We start from the raw sequence: 17,787 nt of genomic DNA on the forward strand, positions 1-17,787 counted from the left end.
ATTTTTCTGCTGGAAAATTTATTTCTCTATATTCGCTCTCATGCTTAGTTCATATCTTTCATAAAATGTCACTATGTCAGAGAAGCTCTTGACTATCCTGTTTAAATTTGTTTCTGTGCCCTAGACATGCTTATACTTCTTCAGCACACTTATTGCCTAAGATATGTACTATTTATTTACTTTGTATCTGCATCTCCCAACTACAGTGTAAACTCTCCAAAGACAGGACTTTTGTCTCTCTTTGTCTGCAGCATCCAGAAGAGGGCCTGACAGCTGGGGTCATTCAATAAATATTTCTTGAATAAAAGTCATTGCTGAAAAACTAATGGAGGGCATTAGATGGTTTACATGCAGAGTGCCTACATACTGCTGTAGAGTGACATAGTAGTTATCTTCTGACCTACAGGGACTGAGATAAAAAATGTGAGTGCTTTGGAGGCTTAACAACTGTGACGTGGCAAAGGAAACCATGGGCAAATCAAATCTTGGCATAAATAGCTCTGATAATAAGTGAGTTTGAGTACCATGTTTGTAACATATAAAATATGACAGACTAAATTATAAATAAGGGCCTCTGACATTATGTGCTTCAATCTGTGCTAGTGAAACTGGGAAAGAAGATGATGAAAGAAATCATTATTCCTATAAATAGAAAAGAGAAAAATAAGGAGCATACATGTAAGAATGTGCTTGAAATTTATTGTTTTTAGAGAAGTGATTTCTATTATTCAGAAACAGCACTGAAAACGGCTTAACAGTTTAAATTGCAATTGTATCATCAAGTGACAATTGAAAAGGCTACTATCCTGAAACAAAGAGTATACAGTAAATTATAGTCTGTTTTTCATTTGCATTGCTCTTTGATGATTCTTCAAAAAGTGGTAGTAGTGTGATATGGTATGAAGGATGAGAATATGCATGTAGAAGTGGTATTTGCCAATCAAACCTGCACAGAAAAAAAAAAACAGATTATCTGTAAAATTTTTACTCCTGTAAATACATTTATCTTCTGGCCTCGTACAGAGTAGATATTATATACAATTATAGTTTATAAAATGCAGGGCCCAAAATAATATTTGACACAGAGTAGACAATTAAATGCTTATTAAATTGGTACCTGAATAAATAAAAATTATCATTCAGCATCTACAATTTAAATTCAAATTTAAGTTGTTTTTCAATCATCATATTTTTATTCTTCTACTTAAATATAGCCTACACATTTCATTTATATACATTTCCCTTAAATCATATTTCAATACATCTTTTCTTGATTAAATGTCGTCAGCTATTACCTAAAACCTAGAAGATCAAGTTCAGGCTCTTCCCCATATCATTAATGGCAATAGAGAATTGAATTGGAATATAATCTCCGAAATGCACTGAGAAATAATTGAAATCTTTTGGACTATTTTAACTTTGTAGAACAATCCTCCCTTATCTCCAACAGTTTGCTCTATTTTGTTTTGAAATATTATTTTTTCATAGAATTTAGAACATTTAATGTTGTGTAGAGATAGGTAAAACTGACTTTCTAAAAAGAAATTGATAACATTTCCATATTTTCATAGCATTTCACAGCATTAACATAGTATTATGTTAATAATTTCTATAGTAATTGCTCAGTAGAGTTACTTAGGGTATAAAATGCAAATTTCTCACAAGTTCCCAGATGGTTCCCAGATGGAAGCTTCTCCAAAGATTGCATTTTGGGAGTGAAAACTTTAAGCAACATCTAGGTACAGATTTAGTAGCAGGGAAGCCCTGCAGTTATAACTACAAACCTTTCTGATCAAGAGATTTTATGTGATATGTCTTTCAAAAGTGTCACCAATTCTAAAAAGCACATTTAAGTGTTATCATAATACACAATTTTTTGATGAGAAAACTGAGGTTCGGGAGCATTAGGAGTAGTTCAAAGTCATGAAACTAGCAGTTGTCAGGGCCAGGATACAAACCCTGGTGTTCCCCACCCTATAACCCAGCCTTCTAACCATAGCAGGACAGAGACTTTATCTCAGAAGCATTTATATCAATTAATACACTTCAAGGAGCTATATAGCTGGCTGCTTTCTTATACTGGAACTGCTGTTGGTTTAATGGCTTGTTTTTGTTTTTCTTCTTTTAACTGTCAGCACTGATAGAGAAAGTAAAAAATGTCACTAAACCCATCTTACCTCAATAATCATGTCCTGTAGTTACTGATAATATTAAAAGGGATATTGTTGGTATGGTGGTTGGTATGGTTGTGGGTATAGTGGTTGTTCTGGAAATTGCTGATAAGGGCCAAACCCATTCTGTATACACACAAGGAGAAAAAAAATTGCAGAAAATTGAGTTAATGGCAGTGCAAGCGTTTTTATTAGAAGCTTAGATTGTTAAAGTTTTAGGAACTTACATAATACTTATAAGATTTTTTTCCAAACTTTTAATTAGATTTTTCTTTTTGGTTATAAACACATTTTAAAAGCAGGTAAAAATGACTGAGTATTTACCTTTGTACAGTATATTCACAGTTTTGTGGTTTTATTTTACATGCAGGAACACTGATTATAGGCTACCACTCCAAAGAGGTTTTAAATTTTCTTCAAAATACTACCTCCCAGCAACCATTTTGCCCACCTTTGAGTATTACAGGAAGGCGACATTTACTAAATTCAGCTTATGTGGTGTTTCTTCAAGTCACTCTTTTAATGAGCTTACTGTCTCTTATGAGTCCTACATTCTTTAATACTTTTTCCTTCTGTTAACATAAATAAGTATCATCTCTTTTAGAGCATCTTTTTATTTGGTGTTATTTTAATCCATGTATACACTGTATTAGTTAGGAGATCTTTTGCAACCCTATCACATTGACATTATATGTCAACATACTGGCACATCAAGATACATACATTAAGAAAAATGTTAAAGAAATGAAATTTGCTGTCTCATTTATCATGGCCTCTTTAATTTAATGAGTTTATCACCCTCAAAAAAAATCAGAAGGTGCACACTTACCGTATTTTATGTGTAATTATCAGCCTTTATGCTCCATGAGGCATATATTATAATTAATAGAATTAGAATTTCAACTATTTTTTAGATCAATGTGATTACTTAGGAGATGATACTTAAGGGCTCAGAGAGTAACTGATTTCTTCAGGTTGGCACTATGAGTTTCAATTTAAATGTTGTTAGGACACAATACATTTGTGACTGTTACCTGTGTATCATAAATAGAGGAAAACAAAGCACACTTTTGCAACTACTACACATATTTGAGAAATAAGTATTGATTCTTCTAGAAGAATTAGTAATCAGAGAATACAATTTATTTGGACTACACAGCATTATCAGAGAATACTTACATTGAATCTTCCAAATCTACGAAAAAATTTCTGCGAAAAATGAAGAAAAGTTTAATAATTCAGTACAAATGTAGGGAGGACAAAACTGAAAACAAGTTTTCCAGTGAATGAAAATGACTCACCTCTTCAGATGAATCAGCTCCCTTAGAAAACAGCAAATGAGACAATAGTTAGTATCTCAATGTTATAATTCCAGATTGAGTACAAAAATGAACTCAGCAGCTACAGTTGTGAGTAAACAGGATGTAGGCAAATCATCAATAGACACTAAATTAGTTATTTTTGCTTCATGACATCTTTAAAATGAGTTAAGAGTATACTTTTCTGTAATTAGTGTGCTATATTCAAATATAAATTATTTGGATTTATACTTCTTTTGTGTGTGAAAGGGAGTAAATGGTTATCACTGGTGAATGAAAAGTGAAATTTTATATTTTTTTCATGAGAATATGTTCTCAGTAGCTCAAAGGCTACTTACATATAACTTTTATTTACTGACAGAGACAAGCATTATGTTTTTCTCTGTTTTCCTTACATTTTTATTTTTTATTTTTTAGACACCTACCCTTTTATGACAAATAATGTGCAATACTGTGATTTTATAATCAAATTAGTTTTTGAAATATCTGTTAGGATTTACCAGGTAAGTTGAAGTATTTTTATTCTTTCGTGGGCAATTTCCTACTAATGTCATAGAAAGAAAAGGAACAGGAGAAAGAGAAGGAAGTAGAGTAGAAGAAAGAGCTCCAGAGAAGTCAAGTGCTTTACCTAGTGATACACAGTAGTAAATGACAATACAAGCTGGGAACTCATAACATTAACAGACCTGAAGTTTTGTTTTACAGTTAAAAATAAGCAGCTTTATTTTAGAAAGTGTGTGCTAAATAATTGTGTACTAATTTTAAGTTAGTTTTGCAAGGAATGACTTGAAAATTTCTACTTTGACATCTTCTAATACTTGAATTCCACTCAAGTTCACCTAGTTCATTCCTGAGATTTCTAGCTTCAGATTGTCTAGAACATTACATGTTTAAAGATACTTTTACAAGCTCTCAGTTCCACATATTTAAGAAGTTCAGTAAAACTTTCTTTTATTTCACATTAAGCTAAATATTCTTTAGTGTCTGCAGGTGAAGAATGACTATTTATTCTAAATCCTTAACTCATGTAGGTTAATACAAAAAAAGGTTCATATGGAAACATTTAAACATATAAAACTGTATTCAAGTAAACACAATATATGCCAGAACACAAGGAATAGAGAGACTCTTGGGATAGGTACTGAGAACATGTTCTTCAAATGTCCTGATATACTTACAATCATGGAAACCATGAGAGCCAAGATGAAGGCAAAGACAAGGAACTTCATAGTTGGCTGGGTTCTCTGAAAACATATGTGGAAATTCAGTATCACATTTTTTCTTGCATTCACTCATCAAAAGTTTATTGATTATGCTATGCTCCAAAGCACTGGGAGACACACTCCAGATAGAAAGACAATTAAAACCCATTGCCTGACATCATGAAACTTGGAGACTTGTTGGAGACATTGATAAGTAAAAGTGAGTGCTCTGATATGGAAATGCTAAGGCGTTAGAGAAACACACAAATCAACGCCTTACACAGAGCAAGAGAATAGGGGTATGAAAGTAAAGAAGAAAGTAAAGCTTGAGTTGGGTTATGTGGGATGAGTAAAGGGGTGTTGGGTGACTGCAAGAAAATGAAAAAGAGAGAGGATACCATACTGAAAGTGCAAACAGTTCAAAATGTAGGGAAGATAAAACTGGAGACAACATGATTACTCAGGTTTTGTGACATTATGGGGCGCCTTAAATAATGACATTAGGGATGATATTTAAGGTACAGTGTAAAGAGATGTTTGGATGTTAGAATGACCAGCAATGGGCAATCGCTTTATGATAACGTTACTGAAAATGACCCAGATTTCTGTCTTGAGAGTTGCAAAAGTGGTGTAACCTTCAGATTAGAACATTAATGATATTGGGTAGAGAACAATACAACTGATAAGAAGTCACAGAGAAAATATTCATACCTCCTTTGAGAAGTCGAATTGGTGAAGATGACTTAATATTTTAAATAATCTCATTCCACAAAATTAACCTAATCTGGGACTGTGATATGTTATCATAAACAGCATAAGCCAGTTAACCCAGTTCCTTTTTTATTAAACAAAAAAGTTAGATTATTTATTTGTAAATTATAAACATCTAAATAAAGACATTTTCAGTGAAACACATAATTGCCACAAGACTTACAAATAAATGACATTTTTACCTGTTTATTGAAAACTATAGAGTAATTCACATAAAGGTAATGGTCTTCATTATTCTAATCTCTTTTACCAATAACTTGTGATAAAACATTACAAGAATATTTTTTACCTAATTATAAAAAAATTACTGTTATTAATAACCCCAAATCTCCAAAACATGAAGCAGAACTCGTGATTTACGGCATTTGCTTTGTTACTTATTCACTGATTTGCCTCAGTTATTTAAATTGAAATTTCTGGCCGGGCGTGGTGGCTCATGCCTGTAATCACAGCACTTTGGAAGGCCAAGGCGGGCAGATCACCTGTGGTCAGGAGTTCAAGACCAGCCTGACCAACATGGAGAAACCCTGTCTCCGCTAAAAATAATAATAATAAAAATTTCGCCGGGCATGGTGGTAAGTGCCTGTAATCCCAGCTACTTAGGAAGCTGAGGCAGAAGAATCACTTGGGCCTGGGAGGCGGAGGTTGCAGTGAGCCAAGATTGTGCCATTGTACTCCACCCTGGGCTATAAGAGCAAAACTCCATCTCAAATTTAAAAAAAAAAAAAAAAAAAAGAGGAAATTTCTGGTATTAGAGTAACCGTAAAAATAATATGTAACTGGGGGTTTTTCTATCACCTCATAGCTAAACCTACCCATCAGTCATTTTATGATACAAAAAGCATATAAACTTTAGTGTTTTTTATACCTGTAAATTTTATTGAAAGTATAGAATCAAAAAATGCTCATAGAAGAGTAATTTTCTTTTACTAACCTTGATAAACTGAAAGATGGATATATAGACATAGATATATAAATATATATGTAATGGTTTTAAAAAAATATTTCCCCAATGAAAAATAATAAAAATATGAAATAGTAACATCTTTCTCTTCTGCCATATCACAACTGAATGAAAACAACTTAAATAATATAAAATAGTAAGGTGGTAAAGCATGACTGTTATACAATATTTTTTATTATGCAGAATGACAGAACTGTTTAAAATGATGGAAAGGTCAATGAAAAGGTAGCGGGAAATGTTTACTTATGGGAAAAAAGTAAATTTTTAAAACTTAAACTTGTGAAACAATATATACATTTGCAAAAAAGAGAATGTATGCTATTTTCTTAAAATATGAACTTTGAATTTAAGTTAAAGGTAAAAGTAGTAAGTAAGAGGGTAGATGCCAGTAAGTAGACAAGGAAATAAAAAGCTTTTTAGAAAGTTCCATCAGGAGAGAAGCTGGAATATGTCTCCATATTCCACATTATTTACTTTGCATGATGATTGCTGATTTCAATGTATGGTTATTGAGATTCTCAACTTACCTTCAGATCCTAAGAGGCACATCATTTCTCTCAATTGTTTCTTTATGAGAAATTATCATTACATAAATACACATTTTTATAATTGGTTTTCAAAAGATTTTAGGAAGCAACACTCTAAGATATCATATTCGATTATACATGAACATATTACCTTTTACCCAAGATGAGACTACAGAAGTAGTGAAGTTGAAGCGAAGCGTCAAGAGATGATGTGCTTCCCTAGAGGGCCAATGTATTTAAACACTTTGAAATCCCCCATTTGTTTTTGTTAAATAATGGCAATTATGAGATCACATTATGGAAACTAAAAGTAATGCCCAAAATCTGTCTCTACAAATGATAAAAATAACCATAACAAAGTGATTTTGCAATAGATGATTGTGAAGACAAAGTAATCAGGAAACAACTGGACCCATCATATGTTAATCCCAGTGTTAGTCTAGCCATGAATGAGTCAGACGACGGAAAAGTATGCTGGAGGAAACCAGGCATAGAAATGATTGCAGTGATAAAGATGTTTCCGCAAGTATGTGCCCAAGGTGGAACAACTCTATGACAAAAATAATACTTACCATGTTATCAAGATTTTACATGTTCTCTGATAACTTGTGGTAACTGGCGTAATAAAATTATAGTCATCATATACTTCAAGAGTGTTTCTTCAAATCATGATTTATCTCACACTTTTACCATCTTTCATTGACTTTAGAACATTTTAAATTACAAAGTGAATGTAAACATTTGCCAAATTCAGCAATCTTTTGGGTACTATATGACAAAACTTCTTATATTTATGGTGAACTGACTCTAAGTGCTCAGTGATATATATCTCACATATGACTGCATATATGTATTTGGAAATTCAATTTAATTTCCTGGAGTTTTTAAGGCTGCATATTTCTCCATAGCAGCCATGTGTTGACATGATTACACTAGAGTGAAGGAAAAAATGTTTTCATTACATTCCTAGGAAAATTTGTGTAAAAATTACCCTACTCACTGCTGGTTGGATATTTCAATGTACTAAGAAATGAATATCAGAAACTTACATGTAAAGTTGAGGTAAGTTATACAGCCTAGTGCGTTGTTCTTCATAGTGTGCCACATGGGACCATCACAGACAGCATCAGCGGGAGCCTGTGGAAATGCAAATTCTTAGTCCACCTTCGCAAACTTGCTGAGTCGGAATCTTGGGGTTGCCCTAAGGGGCTTGGTTTTTAACAATATTTCCAGGTGATTCTTTGGGTACTGTGAAGTTTGAAACAAGGCTGGTCTCAGTGCCTCATGTCTGTAATCCCAGCACTTTGGGAGGCTGAGGCAGGAGGATTGTTTGAGTATAGAAGTTCAAGAACAGCCTAGGCAACATAGTGAGACCCCTATATCCACAAAAAAAAAAAAAAAAAAAAAAAAAAAAACCACATATTTGTCTCCTGAATGCATTAGTTATCCTTAGGCTTTAACCAGTGAAGAGAACTTGTGGTTTAATTTTGTATTAGATTTTTTAAGGAAGTATTTATTAGGTAAATTTTTATGCTGTATTGGAACAACCTTACTGGAAATTATGATTATTCTCTGGGTAATATACAAGAAAATATAAATCATTTCTTTTTTTTTTTTTTGAGACGGAGTCTCCCTCTGTCGCCCAGGCTGGAGTGCAGTGGTGCAATCTCCGCTCACTGCAAGCTCCCCCTCCCGGGTTCACGCCATTCTCCTGCCTCAGCCTCTCCGAGTAGCTGGGACTACAGGTGCCCGCCACCACGCCTGGCTAATTTTTTGTATTTTTAGTAGAGACGGGGTTTCACCGTGGTCTCGATCTCCTGACCTCGTGATCCGCCCGCCTCGGCCTCCCAAAGTGCTGGGATTACAAGAGTGAGCCACCGCGCCCAGTCCAAGAAAATATAAATCATTTCTTAAGGCAAATAAATAATTCAAATCAAATTAGATAGATATTATTCCTGTTCTTGTGTCATGAGATTTATAAGCATTATAGATACAAAGTCTCTTCTCATGTGTAAAACAAATACAATCTCTTTACATTCTGAGTGGAAAAAAGTTACATAGGGTTCAGTAACTATTTTATTTTTCCAGAGATGGGGTCTTGCTGCATAGCACAGTCTTGAGTGCATTGGTGAGATCATAGTTCACAGATGCCTGGAACTCCTGGGCTCAAGTGGTCCTATAACCTCAGCCTCATGTTTAGCTGGGACTACAGACATGTGTTACCACTATTGGTTAATTTAATTTAATTTTTTTGGATAGAAACTTGGTCTTGCTATGTTGCTCATGCTGGTCTTGAACTTTTGACCACAAAAATCCTTCTGCCTTAGCCTCCAAGTAGTGCTGGGATTGCAGTCATGAGCCATTGTGCCTGGCCCATGGTTCAGTAACTACTGAACTATATCTGATTTTAAAAATAAACTCTGCTTCAATTATTTGGGGAAAGTCAAATGATTTTCTTCTTTTCTTGTTTCTTTCTTCTCCCTCTCTTCTCCTTTCTTACCACTGGTTTTCTTCACTACTTCATTTATCCAACAATATTAGGTACAGTTCTAGTAGATCTAAAGTATTCATGTTCTAGTGAACATAAAGCAAACTAATAGCCCAAAGGCACTAACAAACAGCAAACTACATGGTAAGAAATATTGATACATCTTAATATACACACTTTAAAATTACAGTTAAACTTAACTCCTCTACATGTTATGTTAGAATACCAACATGTAGGCATTATTCCACCCATCATTTTCTGCTTCCCCAAGTTAGGAAGTGTGGGGATTATGTCTGATAGGTCAAATAAGGATAGTGGACTGGAAACAAAGGAGTGACCTTCTCTTGTTAGTTATGGTCCCACCCTCCAGGAAGAGTAGACCAATTTAGAAGACTGATGAACCAGAACATGACTTCATACTTTATAATTAAAGAAAACAGATATCCTATCGTCTATGCCAAACACTATTCTCTTTGAAAATGTCATGACCTTTTGTTAAAAAGGAAACATCAACAAAGAACTACTGCTTTATCACAGGTGAGGCAATACAATTTTTGCTTAAGGATGCAACCCGTGAATGGATATTTGTAGTGATGTTTATGCTGGGCTTTCCTCAATCTTGCTTCTCTACCTTCTTTACTGCCGTCTCCTCCTCTTCCTCTTCATCCTCCTTGTCTTCCTGCTGCTCCAGTTGCTGCCCCTCCTTCTCCTTATTCTGCAATTCTCCTATGATGGAAACATGAAACCATTTATGACCAATACCCATGATATTTATTTATTTATTTAACTAAAAATGTTATATTATGTTCCTGTTTGAATTACTAAAATGAAATATATGATTGACAAATGCTGAAAAACATATGATAATCTACTAGATAAGATAGAATGTTGTTTATTCTGGGGACATGACATGAGAAGCTTTACTCTTGTTCTTAAGGAGTTTACAGTATAATTTGTGAATCAGACAAGGATAAAGGCTAACACAGAGAAACCCAGGAAAACATGAGTCTAAAATTGGAAGAAGGTCAACAATGGAGTTGCAGATTGGGTACTTATCATCTTATTGATTGTAATCAAACTATGAGATTATTACAGCTTATACAATCAAGACGTGTAGAGTCAGAAGAGGATAAGCTGAGGATAGATATCCTACTGAGCACTGATGTAATGTGTAAGAGAAAATAGAAAGTCTATGAAAAAAAATCTGTGATGGAAAAGAATAGCAGAAGAGATATTTCTCGGCTGTTTGTATGTTGTGGAAGCCAAGAGGATGAAACATCAGGAAGAAAGTGTTAATTACCATGTTGCAGTGACCTTATAGGTTGCTTAGTTTGCTTTATGTCTTTAAACTAAAATTTTCTTATTTATAAATTGTTACAATAATACTTGAAACTTAAAGGAGAGTATATAAAAATCACATTGTAAATTAAAATGACTCAAATGCAAATATTGGATTCTATCGTTATTATAGTTTTCACCATCATAATCTTCATGAAAAAGAACATCTTAATTTTTTAAATTCTCCAAGTATAAAGGAAGAAATACAAAACCAGGAACAATAGGGATATATCCCTGGAAAAACATTAGAATCATGTCAATGATCAAGATGTTGCAGAGAGTTACAAATTTGGTCAAGTATAGATTAATTTATAAACAAGTGAAAGTAGAGAGCTTAAATGGGTTAGATCAAATGGGCTCAGTTTTTAATTCAGAGTAGATTGTTTTCTGGAACTGACTACAAGGTAAGATGAGTTGGATATATCAGAAAACTTGATGATACATTTGGACATTTTATTGAAGGGAAAGGGTGAGAACTATAAAACTAAATAGAAGAATAATATTTGCTTAGCAACATTGTACGCCACATTTATAAAACATAAAATAAATTATTTTCTTTGTACATCTGAGTTTTCTTGGTAGAGCTGCAGTGTAAGAAGATTTAACAATTAGTAGGATTGATATTTTAGCAAATATAATTAATCAAAATCAGACTTCACTGGAGTTGTTTGAGTTAGTGCAAGTATGTACTAAATCATAAATATTAACTTGTAGGTTAGGAGAATACGGAAAAAAAGAATGAACAGGTAGAACAAAAGGCTGTAAAAATATTAAGGGCCAGCAGGGTTCTGTAATGCCAAAGTAAGGGATCTATGCTTCAACCTTTGCCTCCCTTCCAAAATATAAATCAGATCAAGGCCTGATCCAATGACATTTATCTCAATCCAAAGGCTATCTTTTACCTATGGCGCTTCAGTCATCTACTCACCTCTTTTCCGTAATATAGTTTATTTTATCCACGTCTTTCCTTCTCTATTCATGCTGTTTTCATTAAAGTTTTCCCAAACGCAACAAATGTATTTCTACCACAGTAGAATGCAGCCCTGCTATTTCTTCTGCTGGATTTTTTTTTCATGCTAACTTATGAACATAAGCACTTCATATGTTTTCTAAAATGCCACTGTGCCAGAGAGGCTTTTCTTGACCAACCTATTTTAAATTGCCTCTTTGCCTTAGCCTTGCCTTCTACATCTTTAACACACTTATGATTACTTGAGATACTATGCATTATTTCTTCACTTGTTGTTTCTATCTCCCAACTACAGTGTAAACTGCCTGAAGGCCAGCTTTCATCTCTCTTAGACCTTGCTGCATGTGCAGTATCTGAAGAGGGCCTGACAGCTACTGTCACTCGATGTATAAATGAAGGAAAATAATTGCTGACAAACTCATGGAGAACATTGTTGTGTTCTGAATTCTTGCCTAAAGCTATGGGGTGACATGGGGGTTATCTTCTGTTCTGTAGGGACAGAGATAAGAAACGTGAGGACTTTGGAGGCTTAGCATACGTGCTGTGACAAAGGAATCCAGGAGCAAATCAAATGTTAGAATAAATACGTGCAATAATCTAGCTGCGCTTGAAGTCCATATGTTGGTTAGATATAAAAGATGACAGACCAAATTAGAAATATGTGACTTCGCAGGACCTCTGATACAAGGTGCTTCAGTCAGTGCTACTCAAACTTGGAAAAGAAAATGATGAAAGAAATGTGTTATGTCTGAAATATAAAAAAATAGAAATAAAGAGCATATACATAAAAATGGGCTGATATCCATTACTTTCATGAATAGTTTTTTATTACTTGGAACAGCAGTAAAACCAGTTTAGCAGTTTGATGTTAGAACTATCTAATCAAAGGTCAACTAAGAAGGCAAGTATCATGGCCTTTGTCTTATTTCACATTGCCTTTTTGTCAATTTTGCAAAAATCGGTGGTAGTGTGATGTGGCATCAGGGATGAAAATACACATGTAGAAACTGGATTTGCCACTGAAATATGTACAGAAAGAGAAAATAACAGGTTGTCTGTAAGATGTTTCTTCCTGTAAATACATGTAGGTCCTGGCCTGGTGCAGAGTAGATATTTATAGATAATTTTAGTTAATATAATGCAGCGCCCAAAATAGCATTTGACACACAGGAGACAATTAAATATTCATTAAATGAGTATCTGAATAAACAAGAGTTATTATCCACCATCTTTAATTCTAATGTAAATTTCTCGTTTTTCTGTCATCATCTTTATTATCCGACTTACATACAGCTTAAGTATTGCATTCATATTTAACTTCCCAAAATAATTTTGTAATATATCCTTTCTTGATTAAATGTCATTAGCTATTATCTAATGCCTAGGGGATCAAGTTCAGTCTCCTTCCCATATCATTAATGGAACAGGGAATCCTATTGGAATACAATCTCTCAAATGCTCTGAAAAATAATTGCAATCTTATGAACCATTTCAACGTCGAATTTCAGAACAGTCCTCTTTTATCTCCAAAAGTTTGCTTTATTTTGTAGTGAAATATTTCATCTCTCATAGAATTCGAGCAACTAATTTTGTACACAGAAAGATAAAACTCACTTTCTAAAATGGAAATTGATAATATTTTTATATTCCCTTGTTAGTATTATGTTAGTTCCCATGGCAATTGCTTATTAGAGTTACTTAGGCCATACATAACATGTAAATTTCTCACGTTACAGATGGTGCTTATGCAGCTTTTCCAAAGATTACATTTGGGGGCACAAAATTTAAACAACATCCAGGGACAGATTTAGTGGCAGAAAAGCCTGCAGTCAAAACTATACATTTTTCTGATCAAGAGATTTTATGTCATATATCTTTCAGAAGCGTCACCAACTCTCTAAAGTTCTTAAGTATTATATTAATACATATTTTGTTGATGATAAAACTGAGGTTTAAAAACAACAACAGTTAACAACAGTAGTTGTCAGGGCCAAGATAGGGGCTCTTCTCCACAGAGCCCAGAGTTTTAACCACAGTGGGACAGTGGCTTTATCTCAGAAGCACTTAAATTAAATGAATACATCTCAAGGGGTTTCAGAAGACTACAATTTTTAGACTGGAACTGCTGTTGGTTTTATGGTTTGTGCTTGTTTTTCCTCTTTTCACTGTCAGCACTGATATTTCTGGATAGTAAAAACATGTCACTAGACTTGGCTTACCTTTGTAATTATGTCCTGTGTTTACTGAGATGCATTGTAAGCATATGGATAGGAATAAGGATAATATATTGGGTATGCTGGATAGAGCTGATACTATAAATATGGATTATATTGGTGATACCTCCCCTGGATACACACAAAAGAAGACAGAAAATTGCAGGGAATTCAGACAATGACCATACAAGGGTTTCACAATTGTTGTTCTTAAAAGCTTAGATTGTTAAAGTTGTTAGGATCTTATATATAATGTACATAATCACTTGAACTATTAGTGATATTGTCCCTTTTCTAAAAACACAAATGGTTAGAAGAAGGTTAAAAAAAAAGATAAAGCATTTACATTTTCACTGTTTGTTAGAGTTTGTGGTTTTACTATACATGTGGGAACACTGATTATAGGCAATCAGTCCAAACTGGGCTGAAGTCTTCTTAAAAATAATACCTTTAGCTACTACTTTGTCCACCCTTGGGTATTACGGGGAGGAGACTCTTACTACATCCAACTTAGATGGAGATTCTCCATGCCACTACTCCTACATTCTTTAATACTCTCTTCTGTTAACACGAATAGCTATCTTCTTTCTTTGTGCATCTTTGCATGGGGTGCTTGTGATGGTTAATATTAAGTGTCAACTTGAATGAATTGAAGGATGCGAAGTATTGTTTCTGGATGCATCTGTGAGGATTTTGCCAGAGGAGATTAATATTTGGGTCAGTGGACTGGGAGAGGAAGACCCACCCTCAGTGTGGATGAGCACCTTCCAACTGGTTGCCTCTTAGCTAGCAAAAGCAGGGGGAAGAAGGTGAAATAATCTGGATGGCTGAGTCTTCCAGCTTTCATCTTTCTCCCATGCTGGATGCTTCCTGTCCTTGAATATCGGACTCCAGGTTCTTCGGCCTTTGGACTGTTGGACTTACTCCAGTGGTTTGCCAGGGGCTCTTGGGCCTTTGGCTACAGACTGAAGACTGCCCCATCAGCTTTCCTACTTTTGTGGCTTTTGGACTGAGACAGAGCCACTGCTGGCTTCCTTGCTCCTCAGCTTGCAGATGGCCTATCATAGGACTTCACCTTGTGATTGTGTGAGTCAATTCTCCTTAATAAACTCCCTTTCATATATACACATATCCTATAGTTCTGTCCCTGTGGAGAACCCTAATATAGTGCCATACTTAACAGTATATTTATTGTACTAGTAAGGATAATTTTAAAAATCCTATCACATTGATATGACAGTTCAAAATGAGACATCAATAATACACCCATTAAGAAATATGTTAAATAAAATTTTCTATCTTACATATGATAGCCAGTTTAATGACTTTATCACCAACCAAAAATGAGAAGGTGGGAACTTCCTATATTAGGTATGTGATTGCCAGCATCTATGCATGGTAGGTTATATATTATACTTAATAGAATTGAAATTGAACCATTTTTTAGGCCAATGGAATTATTCACCAGGCAATGTTCACCTAAGTTCTCAGAGAATAATTATCTTCCTCAGACTGGTATTACGAGTTTCCACCTAAATTCTACAAGACATTCGAGACTTTTGTCAGTGTACTGCAAATAAATGCAATCAATGTGCAACATTAGCCATACATAATATGCATATATTTCAGAAGTAAGTATTGATTCTTCTAGGAGAATAAAACATGTTTGGACTCCACAACATCATCAGGAAAATACTTACATAGAATTCTCTTCTTTACCCATGACATTTCTTTGAAAAATTAAGAAACTATTAAAACTTCAGTACACGTTTTATTATCCAGTTTTCCGGCGAATGAAAGTGTCTTACCTCTTTGGATATATCAGCTCTCTTGAAGAAAAAGAAAGTAAGATAATAGTTTCTATCTTAATTTTATAATTCAAGATTGAGTATAAAAATACACTTAGCCACAATTATGATGAAACAGAATGGAGACAGAATTGTAGGTAAATGATACATTAAGCTGCTATTTTTAGTTCATAACATCTTTAAAGTGAGTTAACAGTAGGTATTTCTATAGTTAATATCCTGTATTTAAATATCAATTCACTTTGATTCGTATTTCTTTTGTATGTGAAAGGCAGGGAAAATTCATCACCATAGATAAGGGAGCAAAAACTAAAAAGTGAAACTTTGCATTTGTTTTTTATGTGAATATGTTTATAGTAGCTCAAAAGCTACTATAAACTAATAGAGACCACCTATGTGTTTTTCTCTGTTTATTTTGTTCTCACACTGTTATGAAGAAATATAGAAATATTTCTTTTATCACAAATTTACAAGTTCTCTAATGAATAACAACTCACATAATAAAATTAAACTCATTATTTCAAATGATTTTTCTCTAAATCATCATTTATATTGTTCTTTTACTTTCTTCTATAAATAAATAATTATCTGCCGTGGATAATTATCAGCTGTTTGCAACTGATTAGATAATTCAACTTACGTAGAAATGAATATCAGAAAATCATTTGTAAAGTTCAAATAAGTTGTAAAACTTACTCCATTGTTCCTCTGAGGGTGCCACATGAGACCATCAGAATCAGCATCAACTGGTGCCTGTTAAAATGCAAATTGTGAATTCCCCTTGCCAAACTTGCTGACTCAGAATCTTGGTGATACACCAGACCTGCATTTTAACAATATCTCCAGGTGATTCTTCGTGTACTATAAGTTTGAAAACCCACATAATAGATTTTAAAATACATTATTTGTCCTCAGACTTGATCTCATAAATAGAACTTATGGTTTAATTTTGCAAGCTGGTTTAGGTACTCCTTTTCTTCTTTAGTCAGTTCAACTTTCTGTTAAGAATAAAAAATACTTACGTTACAAAAACTCACAGACCCCAAAGCACTAGATAATATCAAATTAATTTTATTTAAATGAAAAACAACTGATACAAACAGGAGACAGGGAAATACTAGGTAGAAGAGAGTGGTTCCTCTGCAAAGGCCCCACCCTCAAGCCTGGAAACCCATGGCCCTAAATGAGAACAGGCATTCCTGTTTTTATGCCCAAAAGTTGCCTTTTGGCCCACGATGCCCCCCTATCCTGTATCTATATAAACCTCAGACTCCAAGCTCCAGAAGCAGATGAGTAGAGGAGCAGAAGAGCAGAAGAATGGCAGAATGGCATGGCAAAGAAAGAGCGTCTGAACGTTGAGAGGAATTCGGCTGGGGATGATCAGAGAGGAGATCAGCCACTGGACCGCCAAACTCTAGGGGAAGATCATCTTCCCACTCCCCATCCCTTTTCCAACTCCTCACCCATCCCACTGAGAACCACCTCCGCCACTCAATAAAACCCCCTTATTCATCTGTGTGCAACCTGATTCTTCTTGGGTGCCGGATAAGGACCGGGGTACCAAGAGGGCACTGAGGAGGTTAACACTTAAGCCACCTGCAGATGGAAAAGCTAAAAGAGTGCACTGTAATACACACCCACCTGGGCTTTGGGAGTCATGGGCACCCACCCGTAGATGCCACCATGGGGCTGGAGCCCCAAAGTGCTTGCTCTGGCTGTTGTACCTGCCCATCTACATGCTTCCCCTTCTGTAAGAGGTTTGAGCAGGCATGGTGGCTGAACAGACAAGCCACACGCCTGTCACAGTTCTTGCAAATGGGGTCTGGGAACTCTCCCATTTCACAATAATCAACCCAACTTATTTATTAAATTCCTTTTGGAAGGAAAATAAGAAACAAATTTACTTCACTGACACGTCAGTGTTTGCAACAAAACACTTTTCAAAATACTTCTGACAGTTACTGGAAACCACTCCCACTTAGAAATAAAGGCCAAGGCTGGGCACGGTGGCTCATG

At 34.7% G+C, this 17,787-nt stretch overlaps 1 protein-coding gene across 3 annotated transcripts; it reads right to left on the reverse strand.

Moving 5' to 3' along the window:
- Positions 1-562: 562 nt before the first annotated feature.
- On the reverse strand, positions 563-16,492 carry STATH (statherin). 3 transcript variants are annotated; one of them, XR_010113995.1, is made up of 7 exons: positions 16,468-16,492; positions 10,074-10,168; positions 8,004-8,091; positions 4,669-4,734; positions 3,473-3,493; positions 3,351-3,380; positions 2,278-2,297 (listed from the first exon to the last, which is right to left on the reverse strand). XR_010113995.1 is itself a non-coding variant. In XM_055295913.2 (6 exons), exons 2-5 carry the CDS (start codon positions 4,717-4,719, stop codon positions 2,211-2,213), a joined length of 189 nt encoding a protein of 62 aa, XP_055151888.1. In that variant the 5' UTR covers positions 4,720-4,734; positions 7,106-7,165; the 3' UTR covers positions 563-946; positions 2,178-2,210. The 3 variants fall into 3 exon arrangements, 2 of the variants coding, with proteins under 2 accessions (XP_055151888.1, XP_055151889.1); XM_055295913.2 differs by lacking the exons at positions 8,004-8,091; positions 10,074-10,168; positions 16,468-16,492 and adding exons at positions 563-946; positions 7,106-7,165 and having other exon boundaries at positions 2,178-2,297; XM_055295914.2 differs by lacking the exons at positions 3,351-3,380; positions 8,004-8,091; positions 10,074-10,168; positions 16,468-16,492 and adding exons at positions 563-946; positions 7,106-7,165 and having other exon boundaries at positions 2,178-2,297.
- Positions 16,493-17,787: the final 1,295 nt, after the last annotated feature.

Source organism: Symphalangus syndactylus, chromosome 10 (genome assembly GCF_028878055.3).
Source record: "Symphalangus syndactylus isolate Jambi chromosome 10, NHGRI_mSymSyn1-v2.1_pri, whole genome shotgun sequence".
Taxonomy (NCBI): domain Eukaryota; kingdom Metazoa; phylum Chordata; class Mammalia; order Primates; family Hylobatidae; genus Symphalangus; species Symphalangus syndactylus.